Here is a 14,794-nt window from a genome sequence, read left to right as displayed (position 1 = left end):
CATCCAAAACAAACCATGGCTAACAGTCAGATTCAGCGTATATTCATGATCCAGAATCAGATCCAGAGGCTGAAATTTAACAAGAGCAGCAGCAGCAACGACGTCTCTATGTGGTATGTACTGAAACTGTATATATTTGCTTAGCGGTTTTGGAAAATGACTAAGTTACACTTAATGTCGTCTTTTTTTTATTTTTTTAAGCTGTACATGTGGAAAGTGCAGTTTGATGACAACATCGCATGTTGTTTACTTGATGTGCTTACGCGCCGATAGCTAAGTTAACAACACAGAGATATTTGAAGCAGTTTTACTCACCGCCTGCGGTTCCAACACACGATCGTGACCCTTTTTCGTTGGGACTGCATCATCCTTAAGAAATAAACGATGTGCAAATCCAGCGTCAAACTGGGCCTTGTTTGTAAAAGAAGCATCTTCGAAATGCAGGGAACAAACACAAACACTTGCACAACTCCGTTGATGCTCTGTAAAAATAAACTCCATCCACTGGTCCCTTAATGCTGTTTCTCTTTTGGTAATCTGTGCAGGGTTGTCTTGCCCTGGCAACCAAAAACACACTTCTTTTGTGACATTTGGCGACGCTCTCGCTCTGATCAGTGAAGTCTGTTGTGCTCTCAGTGCTCTGCTATACGGGAGCGCGCTCTTCCGGCAGAAGTGCCTCAGGACCCATATAAGGAAATTCCGCTCCATCTAACGTCACACAGACCCATACTCGAAAAAAACTTTCCCAAACTTGTGACAAACCGGAAGGAGTATTTTTGGAACAGAAATACTCCTTCAAACGTACAACTTAATTTTTGAAACTTTGTCCATGTTTAGCATGGGAATCCAACTCTTTAACAGTGTAAAAAAACTCAGTATGCATGAAATAGCATTTCACCCCCCCTTTAACGTGCAACATGCATCATCCATCTTTAGAAACATGTAATGGAAGGAAGCAACTTAAAGCAACTGTTTTTTTTTTTTCACCAGAATTGTTGTTATTGTTTTTTTATTGTTCAATAAAATTATTATTCATTTAAATTAAAATTGTATTGTAATAAGAAGCAATTAAATATAAAAATATTTACATTTTTTTTACAGTGCAGTACTATTATTGCAATAATAATATATTTCTTTATTGATTAAATTGTTTTAATTTAATTAAACTATAATTTTATTATTATTATAAATATTTATTGATATTTTAAAATGTATAATTTAATAAAATAGCAATATTTAGAGTGTTGTGGGTGGTAAGTGTGTTCTGTGTGTTTTTGTGTGATGTAGCCTGGTGTTCAGATGTTAAGAGAGCGACTGTCCCATGCGAAGGGTGAGATCCTTCAGAGACCACAGCCGTCTGCACCAGCAGGAGGCGCTAAAGCACCGGCAAACACACTCCTGCAACACACTCCTGCAGCACACACACAGGTGAGACGCAGCTCCTCACAGATACACACACACTGCTGCAGCGCACACACACACACAGGTGAAACACAGCTCACACACACACACACACACTCCTGCAGCACACACACAGGTGAGACTCAGCTCCTCACAGATACACACACACTGCTGCAGCACACACACACACACACACAGGTGAAACACAGCTCACACACACACACTCCTGCAGCACACACACAGGTGAGAAGCAGCTCCTCAATGATACACACACACTGCTGCAGTGCTCACACACACACACACTCCTGCAGCACACACACAGGTGAGAAGCAGCTCCTCAATGATACACACACACTGCTGCAGTGCTCACACACACACACACTCCTGCAACACACACACAGGTGAGAAGCAGCTCCTCAGTGATACACACACACTGCTGCAGCGCACACACACAGGTGAGACACAGCTCACACACACTCCTGCAGCACACACACACGTGAGACGCAGCTCCTCACACACACACACACACACTGCTGCAGCCCACACACACAGGTGAGACGCAACTCCTCACACACACAGGTGAGACGCAGCGCACACACACACAGGTGAAGCGCAGCTCACACACACTCCTGCAGTACACACACAGGTGAAACACTGCTCACACACACACGCTCCTGCAGCACACACACAGGTGAGACGCAGCTCCTCACACACACACACACACAGGTGAGACGCAGCTCCTCACACACACACACTCCTGCAGCACACACACAGGTGAGACGCAGCTCACACACACTCCTGCGTATATGTTTAATGATGCTTGAACTCCAGTGCCCTCTGTCATCATCCCTGTGTGTCTGTGATGAAGATGTGCACGCTGTCCGCTGATGATCAGCAGATATTATTTGCTTTCTGATGTCCTTGATGAAATTGCGCGTCTGCTGTTGGATGTTGTGTAAGTGGAGGCTGGCTTACAGTGTGTGTTTGCACAGGGCGTCTCGTCTGATGTACAGTGCGTTCTCATGCCACATCTGCATGTTTCCAAAAGTGTGTGTTGTCTAGGGAGTTTGTGTTGAAACAGAATAAGGTTATGATTTGATTGCGAATGATTAACCAGTGACATTATTCTAAAAAGAGATGTTTGTTTTTGTAATGTCTTAACCAGTGTTATTTTGGTTTATATATTATTATAGGATATTTTGTATTAGCTTTTATTTTTATATTTTCAGTTTTCATTTGAACTTTATTAAACATTTATTTTTAGTTTGAGTGTGTGTGTGTGTGTGTTTGTGTGTGTGGTGTGTGTGTGTAATAGTGGGCATGTTTTTGTGTCATATCAGGACACAACTCTGTATAATGTCATGGGTATGACACAGGTATTACAAGCAGAGGGTGACTTATGAGGACATAACCCATGTCCCAATTTTTCAAAACCCTTATAAATCATACAGAATGAGTTTTTTTGAGAAAGTAAAAATGGACAAAGTTTCCTGTGAGGGTTAGGGTTAGGTGTAGGGTTGGTGTAGGGCCGTGTGTGTGTGTGTGAGTGTGAGTGTAATAGTGTGTGTGAGGGAGTGAGTGTAATAGTGTGAGGGAGTCCGAGTGTAATAGTGTGTGAGTGAGGGAGTGTGAGTGTAATTGTGTGTGTGTGTGTGTGTGTGTGTGTGTGTGTGTGTGTGTGTGTGAAAGAGTGAGTGAGTGAGTGATTGAGTGTGAGTGTAATTGTGTATGTGTGTGAGTGTAATAGTGTGAGTGTAATAGTGAGTGTAAGGGAGTGTAATAGTGTGTGTGAGTGAGGGAGTCCAAGTGTAATAGTGTGCGTGAGTGAGGGAGTGTGAGTGTAATAGAGTGAGTGTATTAGTGTGTGTGAGTGTAATAGTGTGAGTGTGGGAGTGTGAGTGTAATAGTGAGTGTGAGTGTAATAGAGTGAGTGTAATAGTGTGTGTGAGTGAGGGAGTGTGAGTGTAATAGTGAGTGTGAGTGTAATAGAGTGAGTGTATTAGTGTGTGTGAGTGTAATAGTGTGAGTGTGGGAGTGTGAGTGTAATAGTGAGTGTAATAGAGTGAGTGTAATAGTGTGTGTGAGTGAGGGAGTGTGAGTGTAATAGTGAGTGTGAGTGTAATAGTGAGTGTGAGTGTAATAGTGAGTGTGAGTGTAATAGTGTGAGTGTAATAGTGTGAGTGTAATAGTGTGAGTGTAATAGTATGAGTGTAATAGTGAGTGTGAGTGTAATAGTGAGTGTAATAGTGAGTGTGAGTGTAATAGTGAGTGTGAGTGTAATAGTGTGTGTGAGTGAGGGAGTGTGAGTGTAATAGTGTAAGTTGGAGTGTTATAGTGTGTGTGAGTGAGGGAATGTGAGTGTAATAGTGTGAGTGTAATAGTGAGTGTGAGTGTAATAGAGAGAGTGTAATAGTGTGTGTGTGAGTAAGGGAGTGTGAGTGTAATGGTGTGTGAGTGTAATAGTGTGAGTGAGGGAGTGTGAGTGTAATAGTGTGTGTGAGTGAGGGAGTGTGAGTGTAATAGTGTGTGTGAGTGAGGGAGTCCGAGTGTAATAGTGTGGGAGTGTGAGTGTAAAAGTGAGTGTGAATGAGGGAGTGTGAGTGTAATAGTGTGAGTGTAATAGTGAGTGTGAGTGAGGGAGTGTGAGTGTAATAGTGAGTGTGAGTGAGGGAGTGTAATAGTGTGTGTGAGTGTGAGTGTAATAGTGAGTGTGAGTGAGGGAGTCCGAGTGAGGGAGTGTGAGTGTAATAGTGTGAGTGAGGGAGTCTGAGTGTATTAGTGTGAGTGTATTAGTGTGAGTGTATTAGTGTGAGTGTATTAGTGTGAGTGTAATAGTGTGTGTGAGTGAGGGAGTGGTGAGTGTAATAGTGTGAGTGAGGGAGTGTAATAGTGTGTGTGAGTGAGGGAATGTGAGTGTAATAGTGTGAGTGTAATAGTGTGAGTGAGGGAGTCCGAGCGTAATAGTGTGAGTGAGGGAGTGTAATAGTGTGAATGTAAAAGTGAGTGTGAGTGAGGGAGTCCGAGTGTAATAGTGTGTTTGAGTGAGGGAGTGTGAGTGTAATAGTGTGAGTGAGGGAGTGTAATAGTGTGTTTGAGTGAGGGAGTGTGAGTGTAATAGTGTGAGTAAGGGAGTGTGAGTGTAATAGTGTGAGTAAGGGAGTGTGAGTGTAATAGTGAGTGTGAGTGAGGGAGTGTAATAGTGTGTGTGAGTAAGGGAGTGTGAGTGTAATAGTGAGTGTGAGTGAGGGAGTGTAATAGTGTGTGTGAGTGAGGGAGTGTGAGTGTAATAGTGAGTGTGAGAATAGTGTGAGTGTAATAGTGTGAGTGTAATAGTGTGAGTGTAATAGTGTGAGTGTAATAGTATGAGTGTAATAGTGAGTGTGAGTGTAATAGTGAGTGTAATAGTGAGTGTGAGTGTAATAGTGAGTGTGAGTGTAATAGTGTGTGTGAGTGAGGGAGTGTGAGTGTAATAGTGTAAGTTGGAGTGTTATAGTGTGTGTGAGTGAGGGAATGTGAGTGTAATAGTGTGAGTGAGTAAGGGAGTGTGAGTGTAATGGTGTGTGAGTGTAATAGTGTGAGTGAGGGAGTGTGAGTGTAATAGTGTGTGTGAGTGAGGGAGTGTGAGTGTAATAGTGTGAGTGTAATAGTGTGTGTGAGTGAGGGAGTCCGAGTGTAATAGTGTGGGAGTGTGAGTGTAAAAGTGAGTGTGAATGAGGGAGTGTGAGTGTAATAGTGTGAGTGTAATAGTGAGTGTGAGTGAGGGAGTGTGAGTGTGATAGTGAGTGTGAGTGAGGGAGTGTAATAGTGTGTGTGAGTGTGAGTGTAATAGTGAGTGTGAGTGAGGGAGTCCGAGTGTAATAGTGTGAGTGAGGGAGTGTGAGTGTAATAGTGTGAGTGAGGGAGTCTGAGTGTATTAGTGTGAGTGTATTAGTGTGAGTGTATTAGTGTGAGTGTATTAGTGTGAGTGTAATAGTGTGTGTGAGTGAGGGAGTGTGAGTGTAATAGTGTGAGTGAGGGAGTGTAATAGTGTGTGTGAGTGAGGGAATGTGAGTGTAATAGTGTGAGTGAGGGAGTCCGAGCGTAATAGTGTGAGTGAGGGAGTGTAATAGTGTGAATGTAAAAGTGAGTGTGAGTGAGGGAGTCCGAGTGTAATAGTGTGTTTGAGTGAGGGAGTGTGAGTGTAATAGTGTGAGTAAGGGAGTGTGAGTGTAATAGTGTGAGTAAGGGAGTGTGAGTGTAATAGTGAGTGTGAGTGAGGGAGTGTAATAGTGTGTGTGAGTGAGGGAGTGTGAGTGTAATAGTGTGAGTGAGGGAGTGTAATAGTGTGTGTGAGTGAGGGAATGTGAGTGTAATAGTGTGAGTGTAATAGTGTGAGTGTAATAGTGAGTGTGAGTGAGGGAGTCCGAGTGTAATAGTGTGAGTGAGGGAGTGTGAGTGTAATAGTGGGAGAGAGGGAGTCCGCGTGTAATAGTGAGTGTGAGTGAGGGAGTGTGACTGTAATAGTGAGTGTGAGTGAGGGAGTGTGAGTGTAAAAGTGAGTGTGAGTGAGGGAGTCCGAGTGTAATAGTGTGAGTGTAATAGTGTGAGTGAGGGAGTCCCAGTGTAAAAGTGAGTGTGAGTGAGGGAGTCTGAGTGTAATAGTGTGAGTGAGGGAGTGTGAGTGTAATAGTGTGAGTGAGGGAGTCCGAGTGTAATAGTGGTGAGTGAGGGAGTCCGCGTGTAATAGTGAGTGAGGGAGTGTGAGTGTAATAGTGAGTGTGAGTGAGGGAGTCCGAGTGTAATAGTGTGAGTGAGGGAGTCCGCGTGTAATAGTGAGTGTGAGTGAGGGAGTGTGAGTGTAATAGTGAGTGTGAGTGAGGGAGTCCGAGTGTAATAGTGTGAGTGAGGGAGTGTGAGTGTAATGGTGAGTGTGAGTGAGGGAGTCCGCGTGTAATAGTGTGAGTGAGGGAATGTGAGTGTAATAGTGTAAGTGAGGGAGTGTGAGTGTAAAAGTGAAGGAGTGTGAGTGTAATAGTGTGAGTGAGGGAGTGTGAGTGTAATAGTGTGAGTGAGGGAGTGTGAGTGTAATAGTGAGTGTGAGTGAGGGAGTCTGAGTGTAATAGTGTGAGTGAGGGAGTGTGAGTGTAATAGTGAGTGTGAGTGTAATAGTGTGAGTGAGTGAGGGAGTCCGAGTATAATAGTGTGAGTGAGGGAGTCCGCGTGTAATAGTGAGTGTGAGTGAGGGAGTGTGAGTGTAATAGTGAGTGTGAGTGAGGGAGTCCGAGTGTAATAGTGTGAGTGAGGGAGTGTGAGTGTAATGGTGAGTGTGAGTGAGGGAGTCCGCGTGTTATAGTGTGAGTGAGGGAATGTGAGTGTAATAGTGTAAGTGAGGGAGTGTGAGTGTAAAAGTGAAGGAGTGTGAGTGTAATAGTGTGAGTGAGGGAGTGTGAGTGTAATAGTGTGAGTGAGGGAGTGTGAGTGTAATAGTGAGTGTGAGTGAGGGAGTCTGAGTGTAATAGTGTGAGTGAGGGAGTGTGAGTGTAATAGTGAGTGTGAGTGTAATAGTGTGAGTGAGGGAGTGTGAGTGTAATAGTGTGAGTGAGGGAGTGTGAGTGTAATAGTGAGTGTGAGTGAGGGAGTCCGAGTGTAATAGTGTGAGTGAGGGAGTGTGAGTGTAATAGTGTGAGTGTAAAAGTGAGTGTGAGTGAGGGAGTGTGAGTGTAATAGTGCGAGTGAGGGAATGTGAGTGTAATAGTGTGAGTGAGTAAGGGAGTGTGAGTGTAATGGTGTGTGAGTGTAATAGTGTGAGTGAGGGAGTGTGAGTGTAATAGTGTGTGTGAGTGAGGGAGTGTGAGTGTAATAGTGTGAGTGTAATAGTGTGTGTGAGTGAGGGAGTCCCGAGTGTAATAGTGTGGGAGTGTGAGTGTAAAAGTGAGTGTGAATGAGGGAGTGTGAGTGTAATAGTGTGAGTGTAATAGTGAGTGTGAGTGAGGGAGTGTGAGTGTAATAGTGAGTGTGAGTGAGGGAGTGTAATAGTGTGTGTGAGTGTGAGTGTAATAGTGAGTGTGAGTGAGGGAGTCCGAGTGTAATAGTGTGAGTGAGGGAGTGTGAGTGTAATAGTGTGAGTGAGGGAGTCTGAGTGTATTAGTGTGAGTGTATTAGTGTGAGTGTATTAGTGTGAGTGTATTAGTGTGAGTGTATTAGTGTGAGTGTAATAGTGTGTGTGAGTGAGGGAGTGTGAGTGTAATAGTGTGAGTGAGGGAGTGTAATAGTGTGTGTGAGTGAGGGAATGTGAGTGTAATAGTGTGAGTGAGGGAGTCCGAGCGTAATAGTGTGAGTGAGGGAGTGTAATAGTGTGAATGTAAAAGTGAGTGTGAGTGAGGGAGTCCGAGTGTAATAGTGTGTTTGAGTGAGGGAGTGTGAGTGTAATAGTGTGAGTAAGGGAGTGTGAGTGTAATAGTGTGAGTAAGGGAGTGTGAGTGTAATAGTGAGTGTGAGTGAGGGAGTGTAATAGTGTGTGTGAGTGAGGGAGTGTGAGTGTAATAGTGTGAGTGAGGGAGTGTAATAGTATGTGTGAGTGAGGGAATGTGAGTGTAATAGTGTAGGTGTAATAGTGTGAGTGTAATAGTGAGTGTGAGTGAGGGAGTCCGAGTGTAATAGTGTGAGTGAGGGAGTGTGAGTGTAATAGTGGGAGAGAGGGAGTCCGCGTGTAATAGTGAGTGTGAGTGAGGGAGTGTGACTGTAATAGTGAGTGTGAGTGAGGGAGTGTGAGTGTAAAAGTGAGTGTGAGTGAGGGAGTCCGAGTGTAATAGTGTGAGTGTAATAGTGTGAGTGAGGGAGTCCCAGTGTAAAAGTGAGTGTGAGTGAGGGAGTCTGAGTGTAATAGTGTGAGTGAGGGAGTGTGAGTGTAATAGTGTGAGTGAGGGAGTCCGAGTGTAATAGTGTGAGTGAGGGAGTCCGCGTGTAATAGTGAGTGTGAGTGAGGGAGTGTGAGTGTAATAGTGAGTGTGAGTGAGGGAGTCCGAGTGTAATAGTGTGAGTGAGGGAGTCCGCGTGTAATAGTGAGTGTGAGTGAGGGAGTGTGAGTGTAATAGTGAGTGTGAGTGAGGGAGTCCCGAGTGTAATAGTGTGAGTGAGGGAGTGTGAGTGTAATGGTGAGTGTGAGTGAGGGAGTCCGCGTGTAATAGTGTGAGTGAGGGAATGTGAGTGTAATAGTGTAAGTGAGGGAGTGTGAGTGTAAAAGTGAAGGAGTGTGAGTGTAATAGTGTGAGTGAGGGAGTGTGAGTGTAATAGTGTGAGTGAGGGAGTGTGAGTGTAATAGTGAGTGTGAGTGAGGGAGTCTGAGTGTAATAGTGTGAGTGAGGGAGTGTGAGTGTAATAGTGAGTGTGAGTGTAATAGTGTGAGTGAGGGAGTGTGAGTGTAATAGTGTGAGTGAGGGAGTGTGAGTGTAATAGTGAGTGTGAGTGAGGGAGTCCGAGTGTAATAGTGTGAGTGAGGGAGTGTGAGTGTAATAGTGTGAGTGTAAAAGTGAGTGTGAGTGAGGGAGTGTGAGTGTAATAGTGCGAGTGAGGGAGTGTGAGTGTAATAGTGTGAGTGAGGGAGTGAGTGTGAGTGAGGGAGTGTAATAGTGTGTGTGAGTGAGGGAGTGTGAGTGTAATAGTGTGAGGGAGTGTGAGTGTAATAGTGAGTGTGAGTGAGGGAGTGTAATAGTGTGTGTGAGTGAGGGAGTGTGAGTGTAATAGTGTGCAGAGGTGGGTAGTAACGAGTTACATTTACTTCGTTACATTTACTTGAGTAATTTTTCGTGGTAACTAATACTTTTCGGAGTATATTTAAAGATGGGTACTTTATACTCTTACTTGAGTAAATTTTTGGGGAAAAATCTGTACTTTTACTTCGTTACTGTGGGCGACGCCCCTCTCGTTACTTTATCTTCATGCAATAAATGTTATAAATGCTTCACTTTATTCCAAACGCGCCGTCTACTTTTCTCTGGGCAATGAGCGATGCCCATTCGCGAATGATTCATTCTTTTGAGTCAATTCTGTTCAAAGGCTTGATGAAACCAATTGGCAAGCGAGTGAATTGGTTCGTGAATCAGTTTGAATGAGTCGTTCAGTTCCCTGCCGCACGCGCTGAGCGTCTGAAGCGGTTCACTCAGAGAGTTGTAACGTTTAAGATCATCAGCAGCGCTGAAAACGGGGCTATGGAACCACTGAATTGAAAGCAAATCTGCAAAAGCCATTATTTGCTTGCGATGGAGATCCTTATTAGATGAACGCGTGTGCTGTCTACTGTTTAACAGGTAATAACTTGGGCTACATTCGATTACAGTACATGATACCACTGTTACATTAGTTTGTTGTACGTGTGTGGCTTATAACAGAGGGGAGTCAAGTTGAATGCATCTTCCAAAAGACAAAAAATAGCCGATTAAGATTTTATTAATTTTAATACAATCACACCGGTACGAGTATGTTCAGCGAGTCATATCATCAGCTGCTAAATTCAGATCTGTGATCGCTTGCTGGCGCTGAGCCAGAGACAGACGCGTTTTTACAGCGCTGCGCATTAACCAATCACACACGGTTCTGTTGAGCTTTTGAATGCAATGGCCAATCAGAGGTGTTCCGATGAGTCAACGCTGAAATGTCGGTGCTTCCTTCACTCGCTTACTGACTGAATACGTCTTCCTGGCTAATTCTCTCGTCAGAAACAACAAAGTGCAGATGTGTGTACGAATCTATAAATAAGAAATTGATTTCACAGTGTTAACAGTTTCAGTGATTTTAATGGGAGTTTCTGAGAGTGATTGAACTCTAGACTGTCAGTGAAAATGATCTTTAATAATGTAAATGTTATTTGCTCTCTTTCTGAACAATGAAAGATTAGTAGCAATATTTATATCACATTAACTTTCAATGTTAAATTCACATTTAATATAAAGTCAGTTGTATTAAAAATATGTTATGGCATGACATCTCTGTTACTTAAGTAAACAGACAGGGTTTTATAATAAATTACATAAATTGGAGTAAAGGCTGATGAAATATATACATTTACACCACACACACACACACACACACACACACACACATTACATACATTTTATCTATATATCTAAATAAAAATAGGCTCCGTATATATGACCCAAAGTAACTAGTAACTAACTACTTGAGTAGATTTTTTATCCGATACTCTTTTACTCTTACTCAAGTAACTATTCAAGACTAGTACTTTTACTTTTACTTGAGTAAATATTTCTAGAATTACTTTTACTTTTACTTGAGTAAAGTTTTTGGGTACTCTACCCACCTCTGATAGTGTGTGTGTGTGTGTGTGTGAGTGAGTGAGGGAGTGTGAGTGTAATAGTGAGTGTGAGTGAGGGAGTCTGAGTGTAATAGTGTGAGTGAGGGAGTGTGAGTGTAATTGTGTGAGTGTATTAGTGTGTGTGAGTGTATGTGAGAGTGAGGGAGTGTGAGTGTAATAGTGTGTGTGAGTGAGGGAGTCTGAGTGTAATAGTGTGAGTGAGGGAGTGTGAGTGTAATTGTGTGTGTGTGTGTGTGTGTGTGAGCAAGTGAGTGAGGGAGTATGATAGTGTGTGTGTGAGGGAGTTTAACCACTAATCCAGCAGATCTTTAGGTGTTGTGTGTGTTGTGTGTTCAGGGGCCTCCTCAGATGCAGCAGATGATGCCCCGTCTCTTCACTCCTCAGCCACGACCCGATCCTTCTACTCCTGCTGGAGCTCCACGTCCGAGCCTGAGACCCTCGGTCTACCCACAACACCCTGCCACAGCTCCGGGTACCTGTCAATCAAATATCATTCAAACACTGATGTGCACACTACTGTTCAAACTTATGCCAGCAGTGATGCTCCTCGGCTCACCAAAGCTGCGTTTATTTGATCTAAAATACAGTACAAAATTGTGATTTATATCTTTACAATTTAAAACAGCTGTTTTTTGTGTGTGCGTGTGCGTGTGTGTGTGTGCGCGCGCGTGTGTGTGTGAATGTCTGTTAAAATGTAATTTATTGCTGTGATCAAAGCTGATTTTTTTTTGGAGTCGCACATCCAGTCAAAATATTCAAGAGTTTTGTCACCTTTATATGGATAGGAAAGAAATATAATTGGTGACTATAAGGTGTATAAGGTGTTGACTATAAGACTATAATGTGTAAGAACGGTCTAGACACATTGGTTTCAGTTCCTCAGCAGAAATAGCATCAGCCCTGTGTGCAAAAGGGAAAGTACATGAAGTGCATCTGTTTGAGAGAGAAAAGGACAGAGAGAAGCCTTGAAATAATATTAACACAGATGCAACTACAAAATGTAATCTAAATATTTAAAAAGTGTAACTGTAACCTGGAAAATTATTCTAAAAATCAATGTTTTAATGCCAAATTCATCTTGTTGAGCATAATGTCAAATGACTTGAAGAAATAAACACTTAATCAAACACATGTTCAGGTCAAAGTAATAATTTTATATTTAAATTTTTTATTATTAAATATAACAATTTTTGATCCCAAAATTTCCTGGTAGTTCACTGTTTGAAGAATTATTGGGTATAATATCTCACAGATCAATTTATTTTCCTATCCTCTCTTACATAAGTGAACTATAGTGTCCTGCAAAATGTGTCAAAAATATATCTGGTGTCTGATTAATGTTGGTTTAAAAGTATGTAACAAAAATGATTGTGCTTGTAATATTTTTAACACATCATATCACCCAGCTCTACCTCATCTTTTGAACACAAGTGTATTATTTGCAAACACATGTATTTGATCAAAACTGTCTGTCTGTGATGCTTGGATCCTGCAGGTTTTGCTCCGTCTCAGCCGTTTGCTCAGTCTGGTTCCCTCGGAGCTCTGGGGGGTTTCATGTCTGGGCCCTCGATGTCTGGGCCCTCGATGTCAGGCCCCTCGATGTCTGGGCCCACGATGTCAGGGCCCTCTATGTCAGGGCCCTCGATGTCTGGGCCCACGATGTCAGGCCCCTCGATGTCTGGGCCCTCAGGGCCGCCCTCCTCTCCCCCGGGCCCCATGATGCCCGCTCCGCCCGGCCCAGGGTTCATCTCGCCCACGTCTCTGCCAGGTGGCCCGGTGCCCTTTCCAGCGGCTCCTCCCAGCGGGGCCTATCTTCCTCTCGGAGCCGGGTATCCTCCGGGTGGCCCCGGAGCCCCAGGGGCCAAGAGCTTCAGCAGCGCCGGTGTCCCGCCTCCACCGACAGGTACCTGCAGACGTCTGGAGGAACCGCTGAACACAGCCGTGTCTCATCTGTGTATTTATATTCATCCTGCTGTTTGATTTCAGGATATTTCCCATGGCTGATGTGCCACACAGAAGAGGAAGGTGACAGGGAGAAAGATGTGTGTGTGTGTGTGTGTGTGTGTGTGTGTGTGTGTGTGTGTGTGTGTGTGTGTGTTTATTAGGGCTGCCCTCGACTTAAGATTTTTCTGATCAACTAGTAGTCGTTCATTTTAAGCATTAGTCGACTAATCGCATGTTCATTAATAAACCATATAAATCATAGCATATAGCCTAATAAGCGCTCAAGCGCATGTATAAAGCTTGCCACAGCGAATGATTATGAATGTGTCGGGGTAAAACAGGGAGGAGGCTGCATTAACATATTAATAATTTATTGATAAACAAGTGCATTCTTTGTTTTCAGCTTTAGAGATGAATTCGGTGACACTGACTCAACGACACTGACTGAATGCAGGTTTCATACGGATTACATAATCAGAGAATGTTTGGTTTGGTTTCATCTGAAAGTAGACATTTCACTCTCTATAGATACGTTTTCACGTCTGTAAGGCAAGCAAACACAGGGTTCAGTGCTTGAGTTCATCGAGACCGAGACGGCAGAAAGCGCATCCTGTTTGCTTTCAATATTTTACAAAAGCACAACGTTTAGTTTCAGATTCATTAAAGATTTTGAATGATGCATTAATCTTATCTGTATGAGAGAGTATTTTAAGAGCAGTTCTGCTATAGCGTTTATACTTTTCAATGCAGTGATATTGTGTGTGTGTGTGTGTGTGTGTGTGTGTAAGAGGGACAGCAACAGCCCAAATTCAGCTCTTCTAATATTTAATGCTGACTGATTACAAGTCATTTGCATATTCACACACTCGTCATGTCGTGCTTCCTGTGTGTTTCTCTGAGCTTCATCTTTATTTTTTGTGTGATTGCTCAGTGCTGATTAGAACTATGCTGTGTAAGTTTTGCATTATAGCATATATATAACCGACTAAGAAATGTCTACACTAATGTTCAAAAGTTTGGGGTCGGTAAGATAAAAAAAAAAAAATCGTCTTTTTTTTTTTTAATCAAGACTGCATTTATTTGCTCAAAAATACAGCAAAATAAAAATTCTTGAAGATTTTTACATGTATTTTTTATATATTTATTTATATTTAGAAAAATAAGTATTTAAAATCATAAATAATAAATATAAAAAAATATATAAATATTTTATTTAAAAATATGGAAATTCTTACATTTTCAAATAGCTTTTGGTTTGTGAATATATTGTAAGATGTAATTTATTTCTGTGATGCTCCGCTGTATTTTCAGCATCATTCCTCCAGTCTTCAGTGTCACATGATCTTCAGAAATCATTCTGATATGTCTTTTGTATTACAAATCTTGCTGAATCTAACTGACCTAAACTTTTGAATGCTAGTGTAAGTCAGACAGAAAGAAACGATACAGAGACACTTAAATCACCTTCACACACATCTGTAAAGATGCAGTGACATTCAGACATCTCTGACCCAGATATGTTTATCTGCTGCTGTATTGATGCATGCGTTTATATTTAAATGTAGATATATGTTTTGGTGATTAATCTGCTGTGATTGTGTGAATATTGTCTCCTCAGTTCAGGACGGGTGGAATGACCCTCCAGCTGTACGCTCAGCACACCGCAAGAAAAAGGTAATTAGAACTTGCTTAACGATGTTACTTATAATAATGCATTCACCGGGAAACAATATGACCTGCTTTCCACTGACATGATGCTGGAGCTGCTTTTCCATCTGGCTTCGTTCTGCATGTTTCTACCAAATAAACATTCACATTTGTGCATTTGGTAGATGCTTTTAATCTAAAGCAACACGCTCTCCATTTAAGATTTACTCATGAGTTCATGCATTCCCTGGGAATTGAACTCATGACTTCAGTTTTGCAAGCACCATGATCTACTGTCTAAGCTTCAATAAGAAACATGATGCTACTTGATTTCTGCAATAAAAATAATTTTATGCAGTTGCATGCATCATGTTGAATGTCATATCAAATCCAATGATTGTATAAAAAAAAGTTCTTTAAAGGTTGAAATACGTTTTTTTTTAAGTATAAAACAATAAATAAGTGATTTACAAATGTTGCATGCATTTACAT

General features: G+C 42.2%; 1 protein-coding gene across 3 annotated transcripts in view; it reads left to right on the top strand.

Annotated features, from left to right (window-relative positions):
* Positions 1-14,794, top strand: part of sec31b (SEC31 homolog B, COPII coat complex component) — a 29,166-nt gene that overhangs the window by 9,863 nt on the left and 4,509 nt on the right. For 2 of the 3 annotated variants that reach the window (XM_026276155.1, XM_026276154.1), the window contains 5 exons: positions 1,288-1,428; positions 11,048-11,183; positions 12,207-12,614; positions 12,698-12,736; positions 14,274-14,329. In XM_026276155.1, the coding sequence (XP_026131940.1) occupies positions 1,288-1,428; positions 11,048-11,183; positions 12,207-12,614; positions 12,698-12,736; positions 14,274-14,329 (780 nt within the window). The remainder of the gene's footprint in view (positions 1-1,287; positions 1,429-11,047; positions 11,184-12,206; positions 12,615-12,697; positions 12,737-14,273; positions 14,330-14,794) is intronic. The other variant, XM_026276156.1, reaches the window with a different exon arrangement.

The sequence above is a fragment of the Carassius auratus genome, chromosome 12 (genome assembly GCF_003368295.1).
Source record: "Carassius auratus strain Wakin chromosome 12, ASM336829v1, whole genome shotgun sequence".
In the NCBI taxonomy this organism is placed as follows: domain Eukaryota; kingdom Metazoa; phylum Chordata; class Actinopteri; order Cypriniformes; family Cyprinidae; genus Carassius; species Carassius auratus.
Note: the sequence above shows the minus strand (reverse complement) of the source record. Positions and strands in the feature narration are given on the sequence as shown.